Source organism: Xenopus tropicalis, chromosome 3 (assembly GCF_000004195.4).
Source record: "Xenopus tropicalis strain Nigerian chromosome 3, UCB_Xtro_10.0, whole genome shotgun sequence".
In the NCBI taxonomy this organism is placed as follows: domain Eukaryota; kingdom Metazoa; phylum Chordata; class Amphibia; order Anura; family Pipidae; genus Xenopus; species Xenopus tropicalis.
The window spans coordinates 129379323-129404400 of record NC_030679.2 but is presented as its reverse complement, the minus strand read 5'-3'; the positions used below and the strand labels follow the sequence as shown (position 1 = coordinate 129404400).

At 42.1% G+C, this 25078-nt stretch overlaps 1 protein-coding gene across 1 annotated transcript in view; it reads left to right on the top strand.

The window, feature by feature from the left end:
- Positions 1-1085: 1085 nt before the first annotated feature.
- gfra2 (GDNF family receptor alpha 2) overlaps positions 1086-25078 on the top strand; it is a 36253-nt gene continuing 12260 nt past the window's right edge. Inside the window, exons 1-4 of the mRNA NM_001113052.1 lie at positions 1086-1285; positions 22391-22687; positions 23295-23378; positions 23750-24092. Coding sequence (NP_001106523.1) covers positions 1240-1285; positions 22391-22687; positions 23295-23378; positions 23750-24092 — 770 coding nt within the window. The 5' untranslated portion in view covers positions 1086-1239. The remainder of the gene's footprint in view (positions 1286-22390; positions 22688-23294; positions 23379-23749; positions 24093-25078) is intronic.

Here is a 25078-nt window from a genome sequence, read left to right as displayed (position 1 = left end):
CAAAACTACAAAATAATAAAAAAATAAAGACCAACTGCAAATTGTCTCAGAATATTACTCTCTACATTATACTAAAAGTAAACTCAAAGGGGAGCAATCCCTTTAATTGATTTTCTCACAACTGCTGTCTCTCTCTTACTTTCACCCAGTCTTCCTACTCCTCCTTCTCTCTGTTATACACTCTCTCCTTGCTGCCCCTTCTTTCCCTCTCCTCCTCCCTCTGCTCTCACAATCTCCCATTTCCTCAGTTTGCTCACACTCTCTCTTCTTGTTCTTTCCCTCTCTCACTCACACTCCTCTCACTCACACACACTCTCTCTCTCACACTCTCATCCTTCCCCGCTTCATTCTATTACTCACTCTCTTACTTTATGTCACTCTCCCTCCGCCTCTTGTGAAGTGCCTATCATTCTCCTCCTCCTTATTCTTACTCCATCTTTTCACTCTTTCTCACACACACTCTCACTCACTTACACTGTCCATCACCTACTCCTGTATCTACTGTCTCACACCATTTATCTCACACTCTCTTTCCTTGCGCTAAGCCTCCTTACACACACACACACACACAGTTTATTTTCACACACTTACACCAAATAGCACACACGCTAAAGTGCCCCAAGCCAATCTCTTTCTCACTCTCTCTCTAACCCATAACCTTCTCTTTCTCTGTCTTCCTATCACTCAGTTTACCTACCTTCTCTCACTCACTCACTTTCTCTCCCCTGCTCCGTTAATTCATTCTCACTCTCACTCACTTTTTCTCTCTCTTATACCTTCTCCTTCTCTCTGACAGCTCACACACATCTCTTACACTCTTTAGTCACTGACGCTTTATTCAGACACTTTGTGAGTCTCTCATCTGACACTCTGATCCCTTGTTTCACAATTTCTTCTTCTGTCTCTGACCCTATTGGTTACTCTTACCTTTTTATCCCAATCTATCCAACTCACAATTTCTGTTACACAAACACACACAAACACACACTCTCCTCCTCCTTCTCGGTCCCCCCTTCCCCTCACAACCCTCCCTCTCTCTCTCACAGTTCAGAAGCAGAATCTTTCGGCTCAGCATCTTGCTGTGGGATTTTTCTGCAATCAGCTCTTTCCCCTCTAAAGGATGTCTGAAACAGGATCCAGCGCTCACAGGGCCAGTTAGAAGTCTCATTTGGTGGAGTTGGAGGGCAACAAGGATTTCTCTGTTGGATTCCCTTGAAGTGGACCACTTACGTTGGAAACATGAACGTGCTGACCCCAATGGTACCCTACAGCCTGTTCCTCCTAGGTGAGTGGCAAAGCCTGGCATTTCTAGTGCAGCCAAGGAGAAGAAACTTATAACTTCAGCATTTTATGCCAATAATGCCAAATTGCCAGCCTCTGGCTAAAATAATATACAGTAGCCCAGGGAGAGTGGCAAATTAGGGTTAGTTCATGGGCACTGCCATAAAATTTGCCAAAGAAGCATCACTTGTAGATAAGAATATATATATATATATATATATATATATACATATTCTTGAATAATATACTAATATCTCTCTATAGTATATAATAATATCTCTCTGTAGCTGTAAATTTATGTATTAAGTTTATGTATTTATGTATTTAAGTATCTGTCAGTAGCCATAATGAATGGCCACTACATGACTAGAACCCAGAATACAGTTAAGCTTTGAGCTCTAGTTACTGTATCAGAGTTTTATGGGCAGATGTATTAAAATGTGAGTTTACAGCTTAATACATAAACACTCACCCACGTTCTATTCATTCCTATGGGGTTTTTAGAAGGCTCTTCATCAATGGGTGAAAGTTAGAACTCACCATTTAATAAATACACTTCTAAAAACCCCATAGGAATGAATAGAACGTGGGTGAGTGTTTATATATTAAGCTCTAAACTCACATTTTAATACATCTGCCCCTATTTAGTGTGTGTGCTAGGGCATTACGCACTTTTATATAATTGTGTGTATTGGGGTACAGAGGTCCACCCTGGGGATGTAAAAGCCGTTGCGCTGCTTACCTAATCCTGCCTCTATGATGTCATTTTGTAATTGCAACGCATTCGTCATCCTCCCATGCAGCTGTCATCATCGGTGATCTCATGTATAGATATCTGATGACTGGGAATATTTGGGATGAATGTGAGATATTGATCACAATTCATTTTTTTTTTCTTTGAAGCCGGGACGTCAAAGCTATTGCAATAATTATTCCGACACAAATGAGACATTTTGCCTGAAAACAGGGAATCTGAAGAGGCCTAATTAAGTGTAGCTAATGTTATGACAGGTTCATATCTACTGAGGTCACTAAAAATATCTGAGGGGGCGCTAGCGAATGCGAACTGCATAAAGATAAGCAAAAGTTTCTGTGCAAAAGGGAGAGCAATTGGTTTACTGGAAATAAAAAGAGAAGAACGAGAGAGAAACCAAAAGGGCTATGCGTTGTGTGGGGTCAGCCAGTTCTGGGATAAAGTCATGTAATAGACAGTGGCGGTACAGAACCGCTAATAACATAGGGAGGGATACAACTGCATGCAGAATGTGCTGAAGGATAAATACCATGATATGGAACAAGAATACAGATATGGGATCTGATATACAGAAGCCTGCTATCCGGAAAGCTCCGAATTACAGGAAGGCCATCTCTCTTAGACTCCATTTTAATGAAATAATTCAATTTTTTGTTTAAATTGATTTCCTTGTTCTCTGTAATAATAAAACAGTACCTGTACTTGATCCCAACTAAGATATAATTACCCCTTATTGGGGGCAGAACAGCCCTATTGGGTTTATTTAATGGTTAAATGATTCCCTTTTCTCTGTAATAATAAAACAGTACCTGTACTTGATCCCAACTAAGATATAATTACCCCTTATTGGGGGCAGAACAGCCCTATTGGGTTTATTTAATGGTTAAATGATTCCCTTTTCTCTGTAATAATAAAACAGTACCTGTACTTGATCCCAACTAAGATATAATTACCCCTTATTGGGGGCAGAACAGCCCTATTGGGTTTATTTAATGGTTAAATGATTCCCTTTTCTCTGTAATAATAAAACAGTACGTTGTACTTGATCCCAACTAAGATATAATTACCCCTTATTGGGGCAGAACAGCCCTATTGGGTTTATTTAATGGTTAAATGATTCCCTTTTCTCTGTAATAATAAAACAGTACGTTGTACTTGATCCCAACTAATTAAAGGGGCTGTCCACCTTTGAGTTAACCTTTAGTATGATGTACAAAATAATATTCCGAGACAATTTGCAATTGGTCTTCATTTTTTATTATTTGCAGTTTTTTAATTATTTCAGTAATTGTTTAGCAACTCTCCAGTTTGAAATTATAACAGCTGTCTGGTTGCTAGGGTGCAAATGACCTTAGCAACCAGGAAGTGGTTTGAAGGGAGACTGGTATATAAATAGGAGGGGGACTGAATAGAAATTAAGTTATAAAAAATAACAATAAAATTGTAGCCTCACAGCAATAGTCTTTTGGCTGCTGGGGTCAGTGACCCCCCCATTTGAAAGCTACAAAGAGTTTAAAGAAGAGGACAAATAATTCAAAAATTATAAGAAATACATAATGAAGACCAATTAAAAAGTTGCTTAGAATTGTTTATTCTACAACATATTAAATGTTAAAAATGAATCACACCTTTAATCCTCAATGGAGGCAAAACAATCCTATTGGGTTGAATTGGGTTGTGATCCAAAATAAAGATCCCTTATCCAGAAAGCCCCAGGTCAAGGATTCTAGATAATAGATCCCATAGCTGCATTATTACACCTGGGGTTCTTGTATAGCTATGGGCAAGTATAGAATCTCCTTTGAACCCAGTTATGGCTGCAGGTAGTATATATCTGTTGGATCCACTGGAGCTAGAACTACAGCCCTCGAAGGCTGGCAGGGGATTCTGGGAGCTGCAGTTCAAAAACAGGTTGGATCACAAAAGATAGCTTGATAGACAGGCAAATTTAGGATATTGGAGAGCTTCCATTTATATATAAGGGGCCCTCACCCCTCATGTACAGTATATAGCCATATCTGCCTTGAATTAATTGTTATGTGATCAAATGCAGGTATGGGATCTGTTATCAGGAATGCTAAGGGGCTGGGGTTTCTGGGGTTAATTTGATCATCCCTTAAGGCTACTAAAAACAACAAGAAATAAACCCAATTGGATCGTTCTACTTGCCATAAGGAATCATTATATCTTAGTTAAGATCAAGCAAAAGCTGCTGTTTTACTATTGCAGAGCAAATCATTTAAATACTGCAAATTGTTTGTGCAGATAGGACTCTATGGGAAACGGCATTGCCAAATCTCCGAGCTTCCTGGATAATGAGCTTCTGGATAATAGATCCCCACGCCTGTATACTATACCCAAGTTATCTTTTTAAACACCACATTTCATTGCATTTCACCACTTTTATGTCCACAAACAAAAGATAACAATTAAATAAAGGCAGCGCAATGTGCAAAGATATTGAGAAATAAATTCTACTGACAGTGCCAATTTCATGTTACAACAGCCTGGGGCAATCCTATTCATGTTCTTGTCTCCGGGACCCTTCCACACATTTATATTCATGGACGTAGATTAGAAAGATGAACACCCCCGCGCGTCGGGGGGTCTCGGCTCTGTGTCCCCAGTGCCCAGATCTTTCAGAATTCAGTGGAATGCTGGGAATTTCATGATCAGGAGAGGAGATTTTACAGCTATTAAGTATTGTTGCTTGGGTTAAACCACTGTGATGAGGTGGGGATCTTTGGCGTCCACGCGTGTGTATATTATTAATTCGCACCTTTCACGCTCATTTGTGCTTGACCTTCCCAAGCAGCACAGCCAGATGTTCTACACTCAGTATTGTGTCTTTCAGCACTTTCCAAGCTGAGTTTATTCATTTATATACAAAGTGACATTCAGGGGGCCGTAAAAGTCTCTGTTTCCATGTTCCTGCTTATGTTAATCCTAATTCCCCATAATTTAAGTTTATGTGGAGTTTCCCAAAAATCCCCAGAAAGGGGTAATGGCTGATACAGGCTCAAGGTTGGCCGGTGCTGTATCTAAAGAGGGATTGCCTTTGGTATGTATGTATGTATATCTTTATTTATAAAGTGCTACTTATGTACGCAGCGCTGTACAGTAGAATACATTAGTACAAACAGGGGGTTAATAAGATAATGGATAAATACAAAGTACAACAATAAATACAATAAATACAAGGTGCAGTTGCAATAAGAGTCAGAAACAAGATGAACGAGGTCCCTGCCCCGTAGAGCTTACAATCTAGATGGGAGGGTAACTAACAGACACAAATGGGCAAATGTAAGTGCTGTAGGTCACAGTGGGTGACACTACAATATAAGTGGTTAATATGGTTTGGGAACACACTTATATATTGAATTAGGACATCATTTATTATTATTATTAACATTTATTTATAAAGCGCCAACATATTCCGCAGCGCTGTACAATAAGTGGGTTACATACATTGGACATACAGAGTAACATATAAAGCAATCAGTAACCGATACAAGAGGTGAAGAGGGCCCTGCCCAAAAGAGCTTACAATCTACAAGGAGAAAGGGTTGAGACACAAGGGGGTCGATTTACTAATCCACCAACGGATCGAAAGCGTCCGAATGAGTTTTTTTTCGTAATGATCGGTATTTTGCGATTTTTTCACCGCCGTCGCGACTTTTTCGTAAATTGTCGCAACTGTTTCGTAGCTGTTACGACTTCCGCAAATTGTCGCGACTTTTTCGTAGCCATCGCGGAAAAATCGGAATTGTTTCCCCGCCGTTTACTAGCGCTCAATTCGCGCAAGTCATAACAGCTACGAAAAAGTTTCGACAATTTGCGCAAGTCATAACGGCTACGAAAAAGTCGCAACAATTCACGAAAAAGTCACGACGGTGACGAAAAAAACGCAAAAAATACGAAAAAGTCGCAAAATGTTCGTTTCCAATCCGATTTTTTCCCATTTGGGATTTGGATTTGTTGATTAGTAAATCAGCCCCAAGGTGTGGGAATGGGCATGACCAGGGTTGTGAGAGGTGGGGCACAGGGTATTGCTTTTAGTGGCACACTTTTAAACAAGATTAGGGTAGGCTTCTCTAAATAAATGCATTTTTAGAGATCTCTTGAAGGCAGAGAGATTGGGAGAAAGTCTGACAGTTTGTGGGAGCGAATTCCAGAGAAGGGGGGCAATCATGGGGCAGATTTATCAAAATGTGAGTTTAGAGCTTAATTCATAAATACTCACACATGCTCTATTCATTCCCAAAGGATTTTAAAAAAGCATATTTATCAATTGCTGAATTCTAACTTTCACCCATTAATAAATACCCAATCCCATAGGAATGAATAGAGTGAGAATTTATGGATCTCTAAACCCTAAATCTAGAAGTAGAAGAGCCATAAATACACACATGCACAGGCTGCCACCATGCTTGCTTTAGTTGAGGCATATGCCATATACTAATATATCAAAGCAACGTATGTATAGATTCTCAGTGGAGGCAAGCAGCATGGAAATATGTATAAAGGTAAATAAGCAGCGAAAGCATGCTCTGGTCTGCACATTGTACATTCATACTTCATTATCTATTAAGGGCAGAGGTATAGCCTTAATGACTAATGCTCATTTTTAATATATGTGATGTACGTGTCAAAACAGATCAATCGTCTCATTGAATTATTTTTGATGGTGGGGCTGAAAAATGGTTCTGCTAAAGGGAAAAATATGATATGTATTTATAAATACACTGTTCCATTAGTGCTGTTATCACTTGCGCATTGCTCCTGATACCACTGTACTTGCTGCTTGTATGTAGAGTAGGCTGATCCAAGTATTTTTATATAGTTATTAGGGTAATATGTCTGACCCTTGGCACATATCTGTATGTAGAACACTATAGGGTAGGTATGTGTGTTAGGGAATATAGGTAATATTTGATGATTTACGGCAGTGATCCCCAACCAGTGGCTCGGGGGCAACCTGTTGCTCACCCCTCCCTTGGATGTTGCTCCCAGTGGCCACAAAGTAGGTGCCATTTTTAAATCTCTGGCTTGGAGGCAAGTTTTGGAAGCACAGAGACAGTTTTACTCCAAACAGAGCCTCCTGCAGGTTAGTAGTCCCCATGGGCTACCAAATAGCCAATCACAGTTCTTATTTGGCATACAAAAGGAAGGGTTTTTCATGCTTGTGTTGCTCGCCAACACTTTCTACATCTGAGTGTGGCTTACAAGTAAAAAAGGTTGGGGATCCCTGATTTACGGTGAGGGCATAGAGGTGCTGGGACTGAAACACATTAAACTGGGTGTCCTTAGGGCTTATCTAGATGTACATTATTGTCTGCACCAGCCTTCCACTCCATTTGGTCAGGGCTTATTGGTGCTTGGCAGGCAGCTGGCAAGGGGGTATAGTCATTGGTGTGTGAGGACACAGGTCAGTTGTCAGCTGCCTCAAACAAGCCTCAATGGCCAGTTTAAGAATATCAAGCAATAGTTATACTAATAACATCTTCTTACCCAAGAGCCCTTGGCTACAGCCCTAGGTAAAAAGCTCCATCCCCCCTATTAAAAAAAGGTTCTGCTTTATGAATGGAGTAGATGCCCACTGCTAGAAGATTATTATGAAAATGTAGCTGGCTCATTCACTAACTCTAGGCACAAAAATAGCACCTACTTTGGTGCCAAGGTGCAAATGGTGTGGTCCTTTATACTACAGAGTAAGAGATCCCTGTACTTAGCACCTGCTGTAAATGGCGCCCGTGACCCATAATTTGTGCCTATATATGCTCAGTTTGTCAACTGGCATCACATGTATCTGATATACAAGCATGTTGTATTGATTCTAGTGTGTGCAGTAATGCTGGAAATCTGGGAAAGAATATTTTATTGTGGGTACAATACTGATATTTTGCACTTTGCCCTACTACTGTAGTAAATTAGCCCTATTGGGAACCCTTTTTTTTGGGTGGGGGTTGAATGTCAAGAAAAGGAATCATCCCCTAGGGAAAGTAGTGGGGGGTCTGAAAATGTAAGAGAAATTCAATTACATTCGCATATATGCATTGCATCCCCTTGGGGGGGGGGGGGGTCAGGGAAAGTTTCCACTTGGCTCAAGCTATTGAAAGGGAAAACGCAGGCCCGCGCCTGTTTCTGAAAATCGCCAGCTCCGTCCAACGAATGACACGTTTGTTCATTACAAGGCGTGTGGGAGCGATGGAGGAAAGGGATACTCCCCAAGCATCCAGCCAGCTTTAGGATTACAATAGAAGACTTAAGGCAAAGCAATGATAATTTGATTGAGGTGGTAACATTATTCTCATAAAGCCATGGCCAGCGCTAAAGCCTTCATTGGCTTTTCCTGTAAATGGAATGTTCTAATTCTCTTTTATTTCTCCCCATTGATTATCTGTACAAATAAGGCAGTAAATTCGATCAATTAAAAAATTACCCACCAATATGTAGCCGCACCCCCACAAGGAATCTGTAAAGCAAAGAGTTTACAAGGTCAGGGATGGATTTGGGGAATTGCCTGGAACCCTACAGAAAATACAACCAATACTTAAATGGGGCTAATTAATAAAAAACCGGTGCATTTGTATGCCGAAACTAAAGATATTGTTCCATTTATTGGGTAACTTGGTGCAAACTGATCAAAACCAGTGTGTGACTGGCCCACCCGGGAACCAGGAATACTTCCAGTGGGTCCAATTGTGCCCTTCTGCTCAACCACTTATATAAGTTGTATGTCTATACCAAGGCCATTCCCCATATCTATATGAAAACAAAGTGAAAAAGGAGGAAAATTAGTTCAAAGCCTACAGCTGATTGGTTACAGCACTGGCGCACTGTAGCACCCAAGTTAAGGTGTCTATACATGGCTGATTAAAGCTGCTAACTTGGCCCCTCTTGTGGTCCTCTCACCATTGGTCCTCTAAGCCTCCCATTATGATCCAGTCATTGGCCCAGGTTGATTGGAAACCCGATTTGGTCCAGTGTGTTGATAGCCAAATCAGCTAAAGAGCCACAAATTTGGTGACCTCTTTAAAAGAGTGGATCTTTTTGTATATGCCCAGCTTCGTCAATGAGCCTCACCTTGGGTCTTATATCACTTTTACTTTTAGGTTGCAAGCTCTTTGGGGTAGGGCCCTTTTTACCACTGGTATCATTTGTATTTTTGTATTTTCAGTGTATACACATTGTACAACGCCACTAAATACGTTAATATTGGTGTGTGTTATGAGGGTGCCATATTGCCCATCATACCATCTCCAACCAGCAGAAAGCATAGTATTTCATTTGCAGCACTCAGCAGGCCATTTTTTGAGGGCTGTTCCTGACAGATAAGGAATAATAAGTATTTAGATGTCAGACCTCTGGCTCTTGTTGTATTACAGCTCCCAGAACTGGTGAGTAATGAATCAACAAAAGATGGACCTGGTTGCAGGTTTGACAGCCAATGAAGCATATATACAGTATATGTAACTACTGATTTAAAAGTTATACCCATACAATATATATAGTTTAGTTACTTTGTGAAGAATCCTGCAGAGTGTGTCTATATTTGATATAGCATGTATTAATGTTATCTTCATTTCACAGTATAGAGGCCTGCGTGCCTAATGTTGTATGATAATAGCCTGAAAATGATCCAGGTGGGCATCATTATAAGCATCTATATGACCTAGGCCTACTGACCCACAGCAGCCAATCAGATACTTGCTTTTAAAACAGTTCAGAGGGGCACTGTGGCTGCTGAGCTCTAACACCCCAAAGGCAGTCCAGCTTGGATAATTTTACAAACATATCTGCATTACTATAGCCTTTTGATGACATTTTGGAGAAGTCCAAAGATTTAATTAAATTTTTCTCTTTATGTTGTCCAAACAAATTCATCAAACTCCAATAGGAACAGGAAAATCTGACCAAACTGGACACATCAATGATTTATAGTTGGGGTTCGTAATGTGGGTAGTTCCATCAGCAGCTACCAAACCAAGGCTGTGTATGGACAAGTATTGAATGATGGTATAGATAAAGTGAATGGTTATGGCTGCAGCCCCAAAACAATTCTTCAGCCCCAAGTGATATAGTATCTGTCTCTCAGCAAAATAGTAGTCTGTTTTAGTAACATTGCTGAGCTCACAGTACAATAATATCAATAAATCTATTGGTGCTTCCATATGCACCTATATAGGAGAACATATAAATATATATCATTATATATATTATATAAATAGATAGATAATGTAAAATGATATTTTATAATTGCTACATCTGTGTATATGTGTATAAAGAATTTCTAACCGGATCTGGATGTGTGTGTCTGTATGAAGACTGCCCATGTAGGCTGTGTGTGCACCAATTTTTTGTATATGAAAACAATGTCCAAATGGAACAGTCCAATTATAGATGCTGAAAACGCAACCTCTGGGTTTTTTCAGCTCAGAACACCATTTATTTCAATGAATAGGTTTCCCTTGAAAATCGCTGTAATCAAGTTATTATCCCTGCATTTTCAGAACACGCCACATTCTATATGAACCCAGCACTTTGCAGACTTAATGAGAGTACGGTGAGCAAGATAAGCACAAGCGTGTATAAACAGTGAATAATAGATACGGCTAAACATTGCAGATAGAACAGCACCAATAGGGAGGACATTAGAAGGGGATGCATAGAGAGGGATGCATATAGAGAAGAGCTTACAGTGGAAAACATATAGGCATTTCAGGCCTATGACATGGCGGGGGGGGGGGGTGAAAAATAATGGCAGAGAAGCACCCATGTAGCCTGTCATTTAGTTAAATGGAATCCGCTAAATGACAGTCAGATTCCATTAAACCAAATGACAGGCTGCATAGGCGCTTCACCTCCGGATGAAAAATGCAGGTGGAGAATAAGCCCTGTGAGCCCCTAGCTCACAGATCTAATAGATGGTGTTAAGCTGAAGCCCCACAGCAGGATTAGAGAAAGTGCCTGAAAGCTAAATTTAAGCTCGACAGAGAGCTAGACTAGAAATGTATATTATGTTTTGGGCTTCTGTACCAGCCCAAGGCACCCACAGGCCTTTAGCAGGGAAGATCTGTGCCCCCAAAGTTGCCCCAGTAGCCCCCCATCTTCTTTTCTGCTGATTCCCTGCACATACTCTGTTCTGCTGGCACTTACCTGAGCTTAGGGGCCCACTCACTATATACTGTATACAGTATATATATAAAACATAAGGGTCAATTAGTAATTCATTTAGATTAACATAAAACGACAGCTCAGAACTGTGCAGAATGTAATAATCAGCCCTGTAGCATCAATCTATAGAACCTCATTTTCTGCTTGATAATTTCCGACGACAGCCCAGAGCTCACTGAGCATGTGTAGAGCCACTGACACTCAAAGGATGGCCTAACAAGATCCAAGATGGGCTGCTGAGCCTCTCTGCTGTACAGTAAGTTTAAGCTATAAAGTACAGCGTGCTTAGTTAAATCCATTTTTGGCTTTAAGCAGGCCGTACACTGCAAGATCTCCAAAGCTGCCAAATGAGCAGATCTGGGCCAGGTTTGGTCACCCACATGCTGGGCTAAATTGGGCTGATCTTCATTATATGAAGGGGCACACCAACATGCCGGTACAGTCTTCAACGTATGGGAAAATCAAACTTGCCTGATAGATTTCTGCCTGATTTTCAGTCAGACTGGCCCATCTGTGGGCTCCATACACTGCCCAGTGCATGGCCACCTTTAGTTCTTCTTTAAAGGAACAGTAACATCAAAAAGTGAAAATGTATAAACTATAAATGTAAACACCAATGGTGTTACTGTTCCTTTAAGTTTGGAAGAAAACTGTGGTGGAATACAGAATAGTGAAAATGAGGCTTGTACCATAGCACAGGAGTAAGTGGGAGTATGTTGAGTGATACGGTGGTGGAGTAGGCTGCAGAGTAGGATGTAAAGTATAATGTGAAGTCTGGGCTATGTCTGGTTATTGTCACTCTAATATATATAAGTGGCCCATTCCTGTACTTTGTATCTAGAACCTGTAGAACTACAGCTGCACGGCCAGATTGTATTTGTCACATAAGATACAATAGTGATTTGTTGGATGGTAAATATATGTGTTGGTATAAGTACAGTGCATTTACAGATGGATCCTGCCCAAGCTGCTATATATGAATATATCTAAAGCTACAATTCCGTGGGACGTGTTAGCCTATTTGAGGCCAGCAGCGTGGCGCTTTCTCAGCAAGGAGCCATTTAACTGGAGATTTGAATACTTACTGAGCACTTTAACATGTGCTTTTATGCTTTTACTAAAGGATTTTGCTGAGAAAATGTCACTGCCTGATACATAAAGGAACTTGGAGTTTAGTGCTGCCTCCTCACCCCCTTAAAGTGGGGCATAAAAAAAAATATGGTTCATAAATGATAATGGCTTTGGAAAAAAAAAACTTGTTACACTTTAAAGGGACTCTTTGCTTCCTTGATTTCAGCTATTTTTTTTTTAAACCGCAATTGGTATACGTAATCCATTACAGAAATAACCCATGGATTCATGGTTATGCAACTAATCTTAGTAAATGATTTGTCTATGAAAGCAGGATATCAGATAGTGCTGGAAAGGCATCAGATAGGAGGGATCCCCGCACAGACAGATAAGCAGATACTAGGGCTAATGCTATGGACAGGCAGCACAGGATCATGTCAAGCCTGGGAAGAACAATCGCTTTTCATGTCAGCTGTCATAGTCGGCTTTGAAGAGATCAGCGACATCTTAAGCCTGGTTCAAGATAATGGATTTGAAGGGAAGGCATATGGGTTTCATTAGAGACAAGAGATATTGGTGGTCTGTAGATTATTTTATTATATGCAGAGCCGTGAAGAAGGCACACAGTCCCCTGAGAAACTGTGCCAACACACAGCCCAGAGATATTCCCACTATCAATAGGAATGGGGATGACAAGAGTGACTGCAAGTAGTCACAGAAATCATTTTTGTGTAGTACTGGCCAGTTGTTTTTTCACTTACCTGGCCAAGGTTTCCATATCTCTTAATGAATCCCTGGCCAAGTAGTATTGACTTCGGTGGCAATATTATTGGGCCTGGCTCTAGGGTGGCCACCTGTCTGCTTTTGAACTGAACAGACCAGTTTTTAGGGTGAAGACACACAGAGCTACTAGTAGCAGCTACTTGTCACAGCTACAAAGATAGACAATGCTGATCATTTACTGATAATTGTCTCTACGTGTGTTTTAGCAGAGGCAATTCTCAGTATTGTCTATGGCAGGGAATTTTCTGGCATTTAAAAGCCACACGCTTCTACTAAGTAGCTCAGTGTGTCTTCACCCTTACATTGGCCGTCCAGTTTAAGGTAAGAACCCATGAAGTGGTTCATTCGTCTGTGGTAGATCTATCCTATGGCAGGCGACAAACCAATCTGAAATGGCTTTCCACTGGCAACAATAGAGGTCACCTGTGGAAAGTCCTTTTCATCACTTCAGTAATCTGAAGTTGCACGAAGTTTCCTCCTGCAGGCAACTTTGCGACTTTGTAAAAATGAAGCAATGTGAAGTTCTTTCCACCGCGACTCCTATTGTTTCCGCTGGAAAGCCTTTTTGGAATGGCTTGTCACCGCTATAGCAAAGATCTATCGTGGCCGACTGAATCGCTCTGTGGGTTCTTACCCTTAATGTTGCCTGTGCAGGTTTCAGGAGTCTGAAACCTAGACAAAACTATCCTGGCACACCATAGCCCTACCCAACATTATCCACCCCAGCCCCTCTTTGGACCCTTGTTAGAAAATAGGTGTCTGTCCTACTCATCTCTGAACTCTTGGGTTTAAAAAAAACACCAGTAAAAAGCAGGATGGTGTGAGAATATAGGTCAGGTAGCAGCTTGGGTGAGACTGATAACCCTGTCCATATGGAAATTGTTCCATGAGATTTTTTTTGTTGTCTATTTTGTTTTCATGATGTTAGCAGTTTTAAATTGAAGTACAAGGAATGTCCCCCTGTTGTTGTATCCTGGAGGTCACTGGACAGCATGGCAAAAGCTCAAGTTCCAGATGCAGGAAGCAGTGTCAGACTGGGGGAGGCAGGGGACACCACAAAACACGATCAAAGGGCCCACCACTCCGGCCTCACCCTGCCCCATCCAGCTAAGGGACCACTGCTCCCTACGGATACCGGGGCCAGAGTAGTTAAGTATTGAAGAATACATTCCCCTAGCCTGCTGCTGGTACACCAGTGGGCCAGTCAGAGCCTGGCAGTAAGCGCCTCTAGATGCTGCTCTGCTCGTTTCCATCTTTCCTGTCCTACTGAACAATAGAACCTAACTTATGTTTGAAAGGATGAATACTTCTTTGCAAAAGGATATTTAAAATCAGTAAATTATCAATGGCAGATCTGCAAATAGTTGGTGGGACACTTAATGGCAGGAACTGGTTGAGATTAGAAAGTTGTTACAAAGGGAACATATTTGGGATGCGCTGAAATGTATATGGAGGGCTGAGTATGAATTTCTAATTGAATTTCTAATGAAATTAAAAGGACGGTTTAGAAAGCTTAATGTCCATATCTGCTGCCCCGTAACATTAAAATGGGCAAAGTCGGACTTTTGGTTGTTATAGAAACATTATTGCAGGCTGAACAGGGAAATGGCAAACGTAGCTCAATTTAATTAAAGGTAAGGCTATGTAATTAGACTGCAGTGACATGCAAGCTTCTTATTAATTAATTGGATAAGAGATGGAAAATCATGTAGGTATCATTCTAGATAGCAGGAGACAACGCACTTAGTAATAGACAGAGACGTGCTGATCCAGTCCTACGATGCACAGAAATGACAACAGATTGTATGATTATGTATAATGAGAAGCCTGCCTACAAGTAATGCGAATGTAGAATTGAGTTTCAGGACCCAATTAAAAAGATTAAGGGAAATGTAAAAGGGTGCAGGGAGGGGTGACATTCATTAAGGTAATAGGGGGATTAAGCTATAGAAAGAAACATTATGGAAGTTGGATTTGGTGCACAATGGAGAAGAACCTTTGATGTGACAAGATGAACCTGTAGAAATAAATACAAGATCAATATTACATTCTATCTAATCAACTTTACACACAGCCAGATACAAGACAAGAATTTAAGAAGGGACTTCTATGTTAGGGCGGTCAGGTTATGGAACCCCCGGCCCAGGGAGGGAGCCATCATTTGTTCTGTGGGTTGGGTGCTTTTGTAGCTGGACATGGACACGAATGCGCTGAGATTTATTTCAAGGAGAAGATCGGCATAATATATAGCTTTTTTAGTCAATTTACTGTCAGCCTTTATGTTTTTGTGGTTATGAGAGCTTGAACTTTTTCATTCTAAATCTCTCCAGTCTAAAAGTTAAGGTGGCCATACCCTATAAGACTGGCTTGGTCACCAAATGAGCAGATCTTTCCCCCTTCCCCTTGGGTGGGCAATAGTGTGCTAATGTGATTGCCCACTGGGACAAACAATCCCATTACAACGAAGGGAATAGGACTGAGGGCTCATAAATATCCTCCTCTCTCTGATGGGAAAATTAAGCAAGGTTTTTGGTCAGATATGGGTCCCTAAACACAGGCAAATAAGCTGCAGAATTGGTCTGAAGAACGCAAATCGGTAGCTTAAATCTGCCAGTAAATGGCCATTAGTATGGAGTGATAATCAGACCAGAAACTATATGTGTATGGGGGAAGGGAGATAGACCAGAAAGAGAACCAAATAGAATTGGCAATGAAGGGGTGTTTGAGAACATATCCACTTCCCACACCTTCTATATGTAGCTCTGCCAAGTGCAAGAGACAAGGGTCAGTGGCAGCTGAACATGGTGCCAAGAACAAATATTTGCCACCTCTGATATCAGAATAAAAACTGCCTTTAAAAGTTTCCTTTCATGCTAATAATGCTTCATATGGCTTCTTACTTTTTGGCACAATCAGGGCCACTCGGCAGTTTGCACTGTAGAATGCCACCCTCAATGACCTGGCAGAACAGGCAGGGAACTGCAGAACCTCTTTCCTTGTGTGAGGATAAAGCTGTGGTCGGTGAGGATTAGACACAGACTGGATGGGATCCATAGGGAGCTGCAATATTGGTGCAAGGGTGTAAAGGAGAATTAAACCTTGTACCAAAACCCTTCGATACTGATACTTATGCATTTAGCCTTACTCTGGCCATACATGGTAAGATCCACTTACTTGACAAGGTCGGCAAGCGAGCAGATCTTCTCCCAATATGTCCACCTACGGGTGGGTGTTATCAGGCTAATTCATTCAAATCAAATTAAAACGGTGGGTATAGACGCTGTCGGTTCTGGGACCGCATCAATGAGCCGATGCAGTCCCCAATCCAACAGAAAAATCAAATCTGCCCGATCGAGGGATCCCCAACCTTTCTAACTCATGAGCCACATTCAAATGGAAAAAGTGTTGGGGAGCAACACAAGCATGGAAAAAGTTCCTGGGGGCGCCAATAAGAGCTATAATTGACTATTTGGTAGCCCCTGTGTGGACTGGCAGCCTACAGGAGACTCTGTTTGGCTTTACACTGGGTTTTATGCACCCAAAACTTGCCCCCAAGCCAGAAATTAAAAAATGAGCACCTACTTTGAAGCCACTGGGAGCAACATCCAAGGGGTTGGAGAACAACATGTTGTTCACGAGCCACTGGTTGGGGATCACTGCTGTACACTGTATTTGCTCTGTTTCTAAAGGAAACTTGTTGGCAGGAATTGTCCTGATTTACCTTTACCTGTACAGAGCCTAGGAAGCACTAGGATTCTGCAATTTTTCCTTCCCAATTTGTCCCCCTCTAGTTACGCTCTAGGCCCCCTACCCCTGGTTGTGGGTAAAGCTGGCTCATTTTTGGCACTTAGTTCCACCTACAGTAGAGAAATATGAAATTGTCATATACAAATACCAATGTGTCATAATCAGCAGTCAATGTGAGAACATTGATATCAAGTTTAACTGGTACCCGCTATGCATATTAGGGTCCATTTTCTATGGACTAAGCACAACTGCAGGATCTCTATGGACCTCATTCTCGTGGATCTTAAAGCGCCATGCATTACTGGTACTACGGAATACTGGATTCAAACTGGGGGTAACACTGGGTACCCAACTCAAGGGCCCACCATTCAGCCACCGCCACTCCACCCTTGCCTATTCCACTCCCCTTTTGTTCCACAGTAGAACGCACAGCCATTTTTACTTTACATTTTGCTTTAATTTTTTTTTTTGGTGGTTAGCTTGTGGGCAGGTGGCAGGGCCCACCGAGATTTTTCCTGGTATCCCAGCCGGCCAGTCCAACCCTGCTGAACACAAAGCTCATTGCTGTCATGCCAGGGGCATTCCAGGGGATACTCCCACCCTTTCTATATGCAGCACAGCCAACAGGGCACAGCAGGCACCTTATGGTGCAATAAGGAAATCAGAATAGGGCAAGGCACAAAGTACAAAAAGCGGCCGGCTTTGTCTCCATTTTACGCTCTTTGCACCACGCCTCAAAATCGTAAATTATTCTGTAAATACTACTATTTGTCAACCCATTAGAGCAAGTTAGCATACACTTGCAAAAACCAGCGACCAAGCTGAAAAATGGGAAGAACGCCAGACTCTTTTCCTTGTAAATTCAAGGAGATAAATGTTCCTGATGTGTAGAATAACTGCGTTTGCATGTGGAGAATGGTCCGTGTCCATGTGCGTGCATGCAGCATTTAACTCGCCTAGCTGTCGGAGGCAGAATGTATTTCTCACTCTGCAGAAAATCACAGCAATACAATTCCGGAGGATTTATTTATGCAGACAAAAGGTTTCCTTATTCCCATGTGCAGAGATTCCCGAGACACTAACTCCTCAATGTAGTCTAGTGGATGGCACTTTCTGAAGTTATCTCTGAAGGTCACCTTTAATGTCCCATTCTTCCCCCCTTCTTTTTCTGCCATGTTGTCCCATATCTGTCCCCACGATGTGCCCATTCTCTCCATCAGAGCTCTGAGCCCCCACAGGATTTCATTAGGAACCAGTGCAAAGCGCAGCGGCCAGGCTCGGCGAAAGTACTAATTTAGAGAAGGTACGCTCCATGGGAAAGATTCTGCTCAGAGTTCTGCTCAGCAGAAAGGAGGGCTCACTGAGCAGCGCTCGGCATGGAGGCGCAGAGCAAAGGGCGGAAACAGGCTGCCAAGGCAAGGACTGGGAAAACATTAATCTTTGCGAAGATGAACTGTAAAGAAAATCTTTAGATCATCTTTCTACTATCCATCTCACAGATTAGTGCTTCTTCCCGCCTGGCAATAGAACTGCACTAACCCGTCTCTAGCTGGAGATCCATGTACCAGTCCTTTATCACCAAAATTATGGGGGGGGGGGGGTCACAAAACAATGCTGTCAGTGGTTGTCTTATTGTTTTAGTTCAAGCTCCCCTTGGAGGTCTATAATTATGTTGCAGATATAGGAAAGCATTGGTGTATCAGCCATTTAGCCATAGTTCCAGCTATTCATAGAACAGCAAATAAATCTGGGGTAACTATAGAGGAATCAGACCCTGCAGAGGGTCCCAGGTGTGTAGGGGGCCAGTAAGGCCCTAATTATAAAGCAATTTCAATATATCTTGGTAGGACAGGTCAGCTTTAGGGGCCCCAAATTGAATTTGCTGTGGGGCCAAGTAACATCTAGTTACACCACTAAAATAAATGTTCATGCTGAATCTCACTGACCCTCATACTGGGCCTTCATTTGAGATAAAGAGATGGACATAACCAGATAATTATATTTCTTAATTTTAAATTTACAGACTAATATGACGTAAATGAAAATTACCCTTATTAACAAGGTACCCCCAGTCTTCAGCTAACAACACTGCCTATCAATGCTCTCAGTTCCATGCTGCTACATCATCCCACCTCCCTTCCTGGCAGAACCTCGACTCAATGCTATGGCACTTCCTAACGTTGCTGTGATACCACTACCCCCAACTATTTTATCCATTATAACATAAGTTCCCATGGAGGGGTCCAGACTAAAAAAAAGTAAGTTGGTGGTGATGTTGGTGGTAGTGCTGGTGGGGGAAGTGTAATGTGTATTGGCTGCCCTGTGTTCTCCTAAAATAATAACAGGGGACAGTGCAATGACTTTGTATATCTGTAGACTTGATATAAGCTAAAGGTGCCCAAACAAATACCATATTAACTCCCCATCATCTAGCTCTTTCTTATTAAGTCCTTTACACACTTTCATATTGTCCTTTATTCCTACTCAAGCTCTCTTCCCTCTCTTTGTTATATCTCCTGTCCTCCTTTTTGTGATCACTCCACCTCATCGTACCCCAATTCCAGTGGCCTTTCTCCTTACCTGCACCCCAGATTTCCCTTTACTGATACAGATTTCCCTCCATGTCACATGTTTCCATCTGCCCCCTCCTTGTTGCTGCGGCATTCACCCTCACCCTCTTCCCAGGATAACTGATAAAGCAGTTTCTCTAAGTGCTGGGTTAACAAAGTAACCAAATTAAATTCAGTCCCCACAGTGACTATAGCGCAAAAGCCACTTCCGTGGGGCTCAGACTAGGTGGAGGGCTGAAGAAGAAACTAGGGTAGGAGTGGATTGGTCAAAACAAATAGCAATGGACAGAAAAAGAGAATATGAAAAAATGGCAATGGAAACCAACTACTGGTGCTAATTTTAGGTCAGAGCAAAAATGAGCAAAAATAGCATTTTTCCTGAGTCTCAGCCTCACCATGGCCTGATACCCCTCGCCCATTATTTCACTTATGCTGTATGCCATGTTGCTGATCTTCATTACCCAGTATTATTTGAAAGCCTTTAGCTTTTAGATGATCCTGGAAGGTATAGCGGAACAATAGATGGATGTCAGTAGTTTGCATAAGATTTTTCTCTCAGTATTGCCTCTGGCCCTGTCATAAAGGAAGGGCCCTTGAGGTGAGCTTGTGAACTTCTTTATCTGTAATAAGCGAGAAATGACTTTAGTAGCGGCTGGAGTCATCATAGGAAGCAGTTGGCGAGATGAATTCAAGTGTCAGATATGCCCGATTTGGCTGCGAATGTGGGCAGCGTGTGAAGAAATTGTTCCCTAGCTGCTTTGTGCCAAGTCTGTCACCTTTCGCAAGTGCAGATTGATGTAAGGTGCCACGTAGGAGCAAAATTAGACAGAAAAATGTCAGAGTTTCACACTTTCCTTTCAATCTTCCCTTTAACAAGACACCAGGGAAGGTCACTCTGTCATCCATCTTGGGGATTTCAGGACCAACCCCTGCTTTGGACTCTCAATCCTAAAAAAAATGTCCTAGAAAGCAATTCTCAGTAGTCTTAATTAGCAACACAAACACAGTGTTGTACCTGCTCAGTTACTCCATAGCATCCTATCAAATACATTCATTGTTTTATCTGTGCTAGATGGATCAAAGCTTGCTGCTGATTGGTTGGCATGGGTTGTTGCTACATAACAAATAAGAGATGCTCTCTCTGTTTAAGTGTTACATATGGAGCTTAGAATAGGATAATCATTCCCAAGCAAGTCCTTTAACAGAGAGGGTAATAAAGATGTTGTGCTGCCAGATACAATGCACAGTCTCAAGGGCCAGATTCCTGTATAGCAGGGATCCCCAACCTTTTCAACTCAGATGTAAAAAGTGTTGGTGAACCACACAAGCATGGAAAAAAGTTCTTTGGGAATGTCAAATAAGGGCTGTGATTGGCTATTTGGTAGCCCCGTGGGGACTGCTGGCCTGCAGGAGGCTCTGCTTGGGGTAAAACTGTGTCTCTGTGCTTCCAAAACTTGCCTCCAAGCCAGAAATGTATAAATGGGCTCCTATTTTGTGAGGCCACTGGGAGCAACATCAAATGGGGTGATGAGTCACATGTTGCCCCCGAGCCACTGGTTGGGGATCACTTTTTTGCTGTATAGCAATATAGCATTTTATTTACACAATTTCTTTTCATATATTTAGTGCTATGTAATGTAGAACCTACACGACCTGCATAAAAACACCATAGCATTGGCACCATAGAGACTAGAGGAGCTCAGGACCCCCATATTGGTGGAGTAGCCAATAAGCAGCTAAATGGACGCAAAGTGTAAAAAGTAAAAGAGACAAATCTTGTGATATAAGTTAAACATAACAATCTCCCTTTTTGGTCTAAAAATCCAAGTAGAAGAATATCTCCCTAAATACCACCAGGACCAGTAAAGGTGCCCATACACTATAAGATCCGCTCGCTTGGCGATGTCGCCAAGCGAGCGGATCTTCACCCGATATCCCCACCTACAGGTGGGCGATATCGGGTAGCAAGTAACTTAAAAAAAAAATAATCCGATCGTTTGGGCCTGGGGCCAAACGATTGGATTACATTAGTGGTTATGGGGCAGTCGGTTCGGGGACCGCATCAACGAGCCGATGCAGTCCCCGATCCGACCAGATTTTCTAACCTGGCTGATCGAGATCTGGCCAATTTCAGGCCAGATATCGGTCGGCCAGGCCGCTCTGCTCTCCCCATACACGGGCCGATTAGCTGCCGAATCTGTCCAAGGGACCGATATCGGCAGCTATAGTCGGCCCGTGTATGGGGACCTTAAGTTCGGAAACAAAAAACACGTTAATTGGTTACTGGCCTATGCATCTATCTACCATATGCCCAGTTTTGGGTCTTATAATAAATACAGGTTTATTTACTACTTTAAAGCATACAGTGCTAATCTTTGAGATGAGTCCTTCTGAAATCCAACTGATCTACACGTGGACAGTTACAAATAAACTATGCAGATGCAAATATAGAATAGGAATGAGGTCTAGCGTAGCAGTATGGGGAACAGTGGGCAATCTCTTCTAAAATAGTTGCCAATGACTATGGAGGAATGACATCACTAGGCCTCGGGATTAAAGTATAATACTGTTATTGGCTTAAGTTGTGGCCCCTTTGTGTATAGTTTTTACATCACCCCCAAATAATTGGTTCCAATGAGATCTCCGTGTAACAGGATCAAAGTCTTTGGCTTTCACTGCTGGTGCTATTGCCAATTAATTGCTGTGTGCCTCCTTGATCTCAGCCTTCCTTCGTTGTTTTGGCTTCTTTTTGGCCCAAAATAATTACTGTAAATCCCTGCACTAAGTATTAGGTTCTGGCCTTTTGAAAGCTTTATTCTGTAAGACTTGTGCCCAAGAGTATTGACTAAACCCAAGCATTAGTTTTTGTGCAGTTGACTCCCATTATTTATTTATTATACTGTGTCTTGTTTGTAGGGGTTGTTTCTAAGTTTTTTTTAACAGATACAACAGTCAGTTGGTGACTGATTTAACCCAAATGACGCCATAACTTCTTTGTTTTTTCCAGCCCAGACTGCCCTTTCTTTCTCTCTATCACCTCCTGTCTCCTGGCCATCACATACGGACTGTGTCCATGCCAATGAGCTGTGTGCCGCAGACCAGTCCTGCAGCTCAAGGTATAGAACATTACGCCAGTGTCTGGCTGGGAGAGACCGCGATGCTCTGCTGTCCAGTCAGGAATGCAAGAATGCCATGGAGGTGCTTCAGGAGAGCCCCCTCTATCTGTGTCGCTGCCGCAGAGGCATGAAAAGAGAGTTACTGTGTCTCCAAGTCTACTGGGGCATCCATGCTGGTCTGACAGAAGGTGAGAGCATCCAATGCTCCAATGATCCAATGCCTCACTCTAGAACAATTCCAATCACAAGCTTGCATAACATCAATATTGTATAGCACTCATGGCGGTGAGAGCATCCAATGCTCCAATGATCCAATGCCTCACTCCAGAACAATTCCAATCACAGGCTTGCATAACATCAATATTGTATAGCACTCATGGCGGTGAGAGCATCTAATGCTCCAATGATCCAATGCCTCACTCTAGAACAATTCCAATCACAGGCTTGCATAACATCAATATTGTATAGCACTCATGGTGATGAGAACATCCAATGCTCCAATGATCCAATGCCTCACTCTAGAACAATTCCAATCGCTGGCTTGCATAACATCAATATTGTATAGAACTCATGGCGGTGAGAGTATCCTTGGTACATGTGTTTATTTTTGCCTGGGCATGAAGTAGAAACATTTCATTTAGGCCCAATTACTAATAATTTATACATAGTACATAAAAGGCTGAATATTATTTAGGCTTGAAAATGTTGGGTGATGGCAGTGGGTCCAAAATTGTCACCATTGCCATTTCATATATCGTTAGTGCTGTGGATGCCAACTTTTATCTTCCCCTTTAGGAGATGAGTTCTATGAAACATCACCATATGAGCCACTCACTTCCCGTCTGTCTGACATCTTCCGCCTGGCGTCAATCAACTCTGGTAAGTAGTGAAACATCAAACCTATTACCTCAAAATCCAGCCCAGGGTCAGGTAGACCAGTTATATGTTCCTGAGGGCAGAAGACCATGGATAACTAGATGGGTGGTGGGGGTAGAGGGACCACTTAGAGCACTTTCCCTGGTGCCAGAGCTATTACTGGGCTCTCTATCCTCATTTTATGTAATAGCCCATATTGCAGTGATTCTGTAGGTTTATATTCTAGGGTGACCTACTGCCAGCTTATAATAAATCACATATACAGTAGCTGGGTGTGCTGCCAGACAGTAGTAGATGAAATAGTGGTTCTATTATAATGCAATATGTCAGGGTGCTTGTAGATGAAAATAAGCAGGGCATTTTGTGCTCCACAGGTTCTGAGCCTGTCTCATCTAAACATAATGCCTGTCTGGATGCTGCCAAATTCTGTAATGTGAATGATGCATGTAAGCGACTCCGCTCCACCTATATATCAACCTGCAACACCGTAGGAGAGGGCGAGAACTGTGGCCGACGCAAGTGTCACAGAGCCCTGAGGACTTTTATTGAGCGCATTCCCGCAGATCTCTCCTATCCCCTTCTCTTCTGCCCTTGCCGGGACCAGCCCTGTGCAGAGCGACGGCGACAGACTACAGTGCCAGACTGCTCTTTCAAGCGCCCAGAGATACCCAACTGCATGGAAATCTGGTCAAACTGCAGGCAGGACCCAGTGTGCAGGTAAGTTGTGCCCTTTGCAATCACCCAACCTTACAGTTAGCCTAACAACATCCACTAACCATATTACACCTGGAACCCAACCTAGAGCTTTATTATTATCATCATATTTTATTCAGGGTCAACATATGACACAGTAATATACACAGTACTTTCAGCTATTCAGGTCTGCCCCAATGGAGCTTAAAATCTAATTTCCCCAGGCATTCTAACAGGCACACCAAGGTCAATATTCAGGAGCTAATTAACCTGCCTGTATGCTTTTGGACTGTGGAAGACAACCTACATATACTTCCCAATACCTGCTCAGAATTGAACCCAGGACATGCTCTAGGGGTGTCCTGGGTTCAGTTTTGACCAGGTATGGTAGTTTGTACATGGGTTTTCTTCCACAGTGAAAGAAATTAGAATATAGAATCCAAGGGGATTAAGGACAATGGCAGGGTGATATAGGGCATATTACTCTGTTTTAAAGTGAATTGTGTGGCAATTGCATGCTCTCAAAGTTTCATGTAATTCTCATAAAGAGCGAGGGAGAACAATAAGGTGTTCTTTTACATTTTTAGAGAGGTAGCGAGTGCCCTGTTGACATTGCTGTAAGGTTTTCTTTATTTTCTACAATTTCTTTGCAAACATTCAATTGAGCTTTAGTTGCCCTTTCTGCTCTAAACTAAACAGGCTGCGTGATCTTTTTATCAGTATATTTAATGAAATGCCTATCCTGTGTGCATCTTCTGTGCCACATTCCCAATAACTCATCCCTGTCAAAAATATATATATTACGCTGGTACCTTGAATTACTCTTTATTCCCTTTCTTTAATAAATGAACTTATCATTGGACAAAAAATCTGCTGCCTCCTTCACGCTTGTGTGTTTAATTAACTCGTATCGACCCCTCTATCAGCTCGCATTGCTCTAGCCATTAACTCGCACTGACCCTTTTATTATCTCACACTGACCTTTCAATTAATGCACATGGACCCGTCAC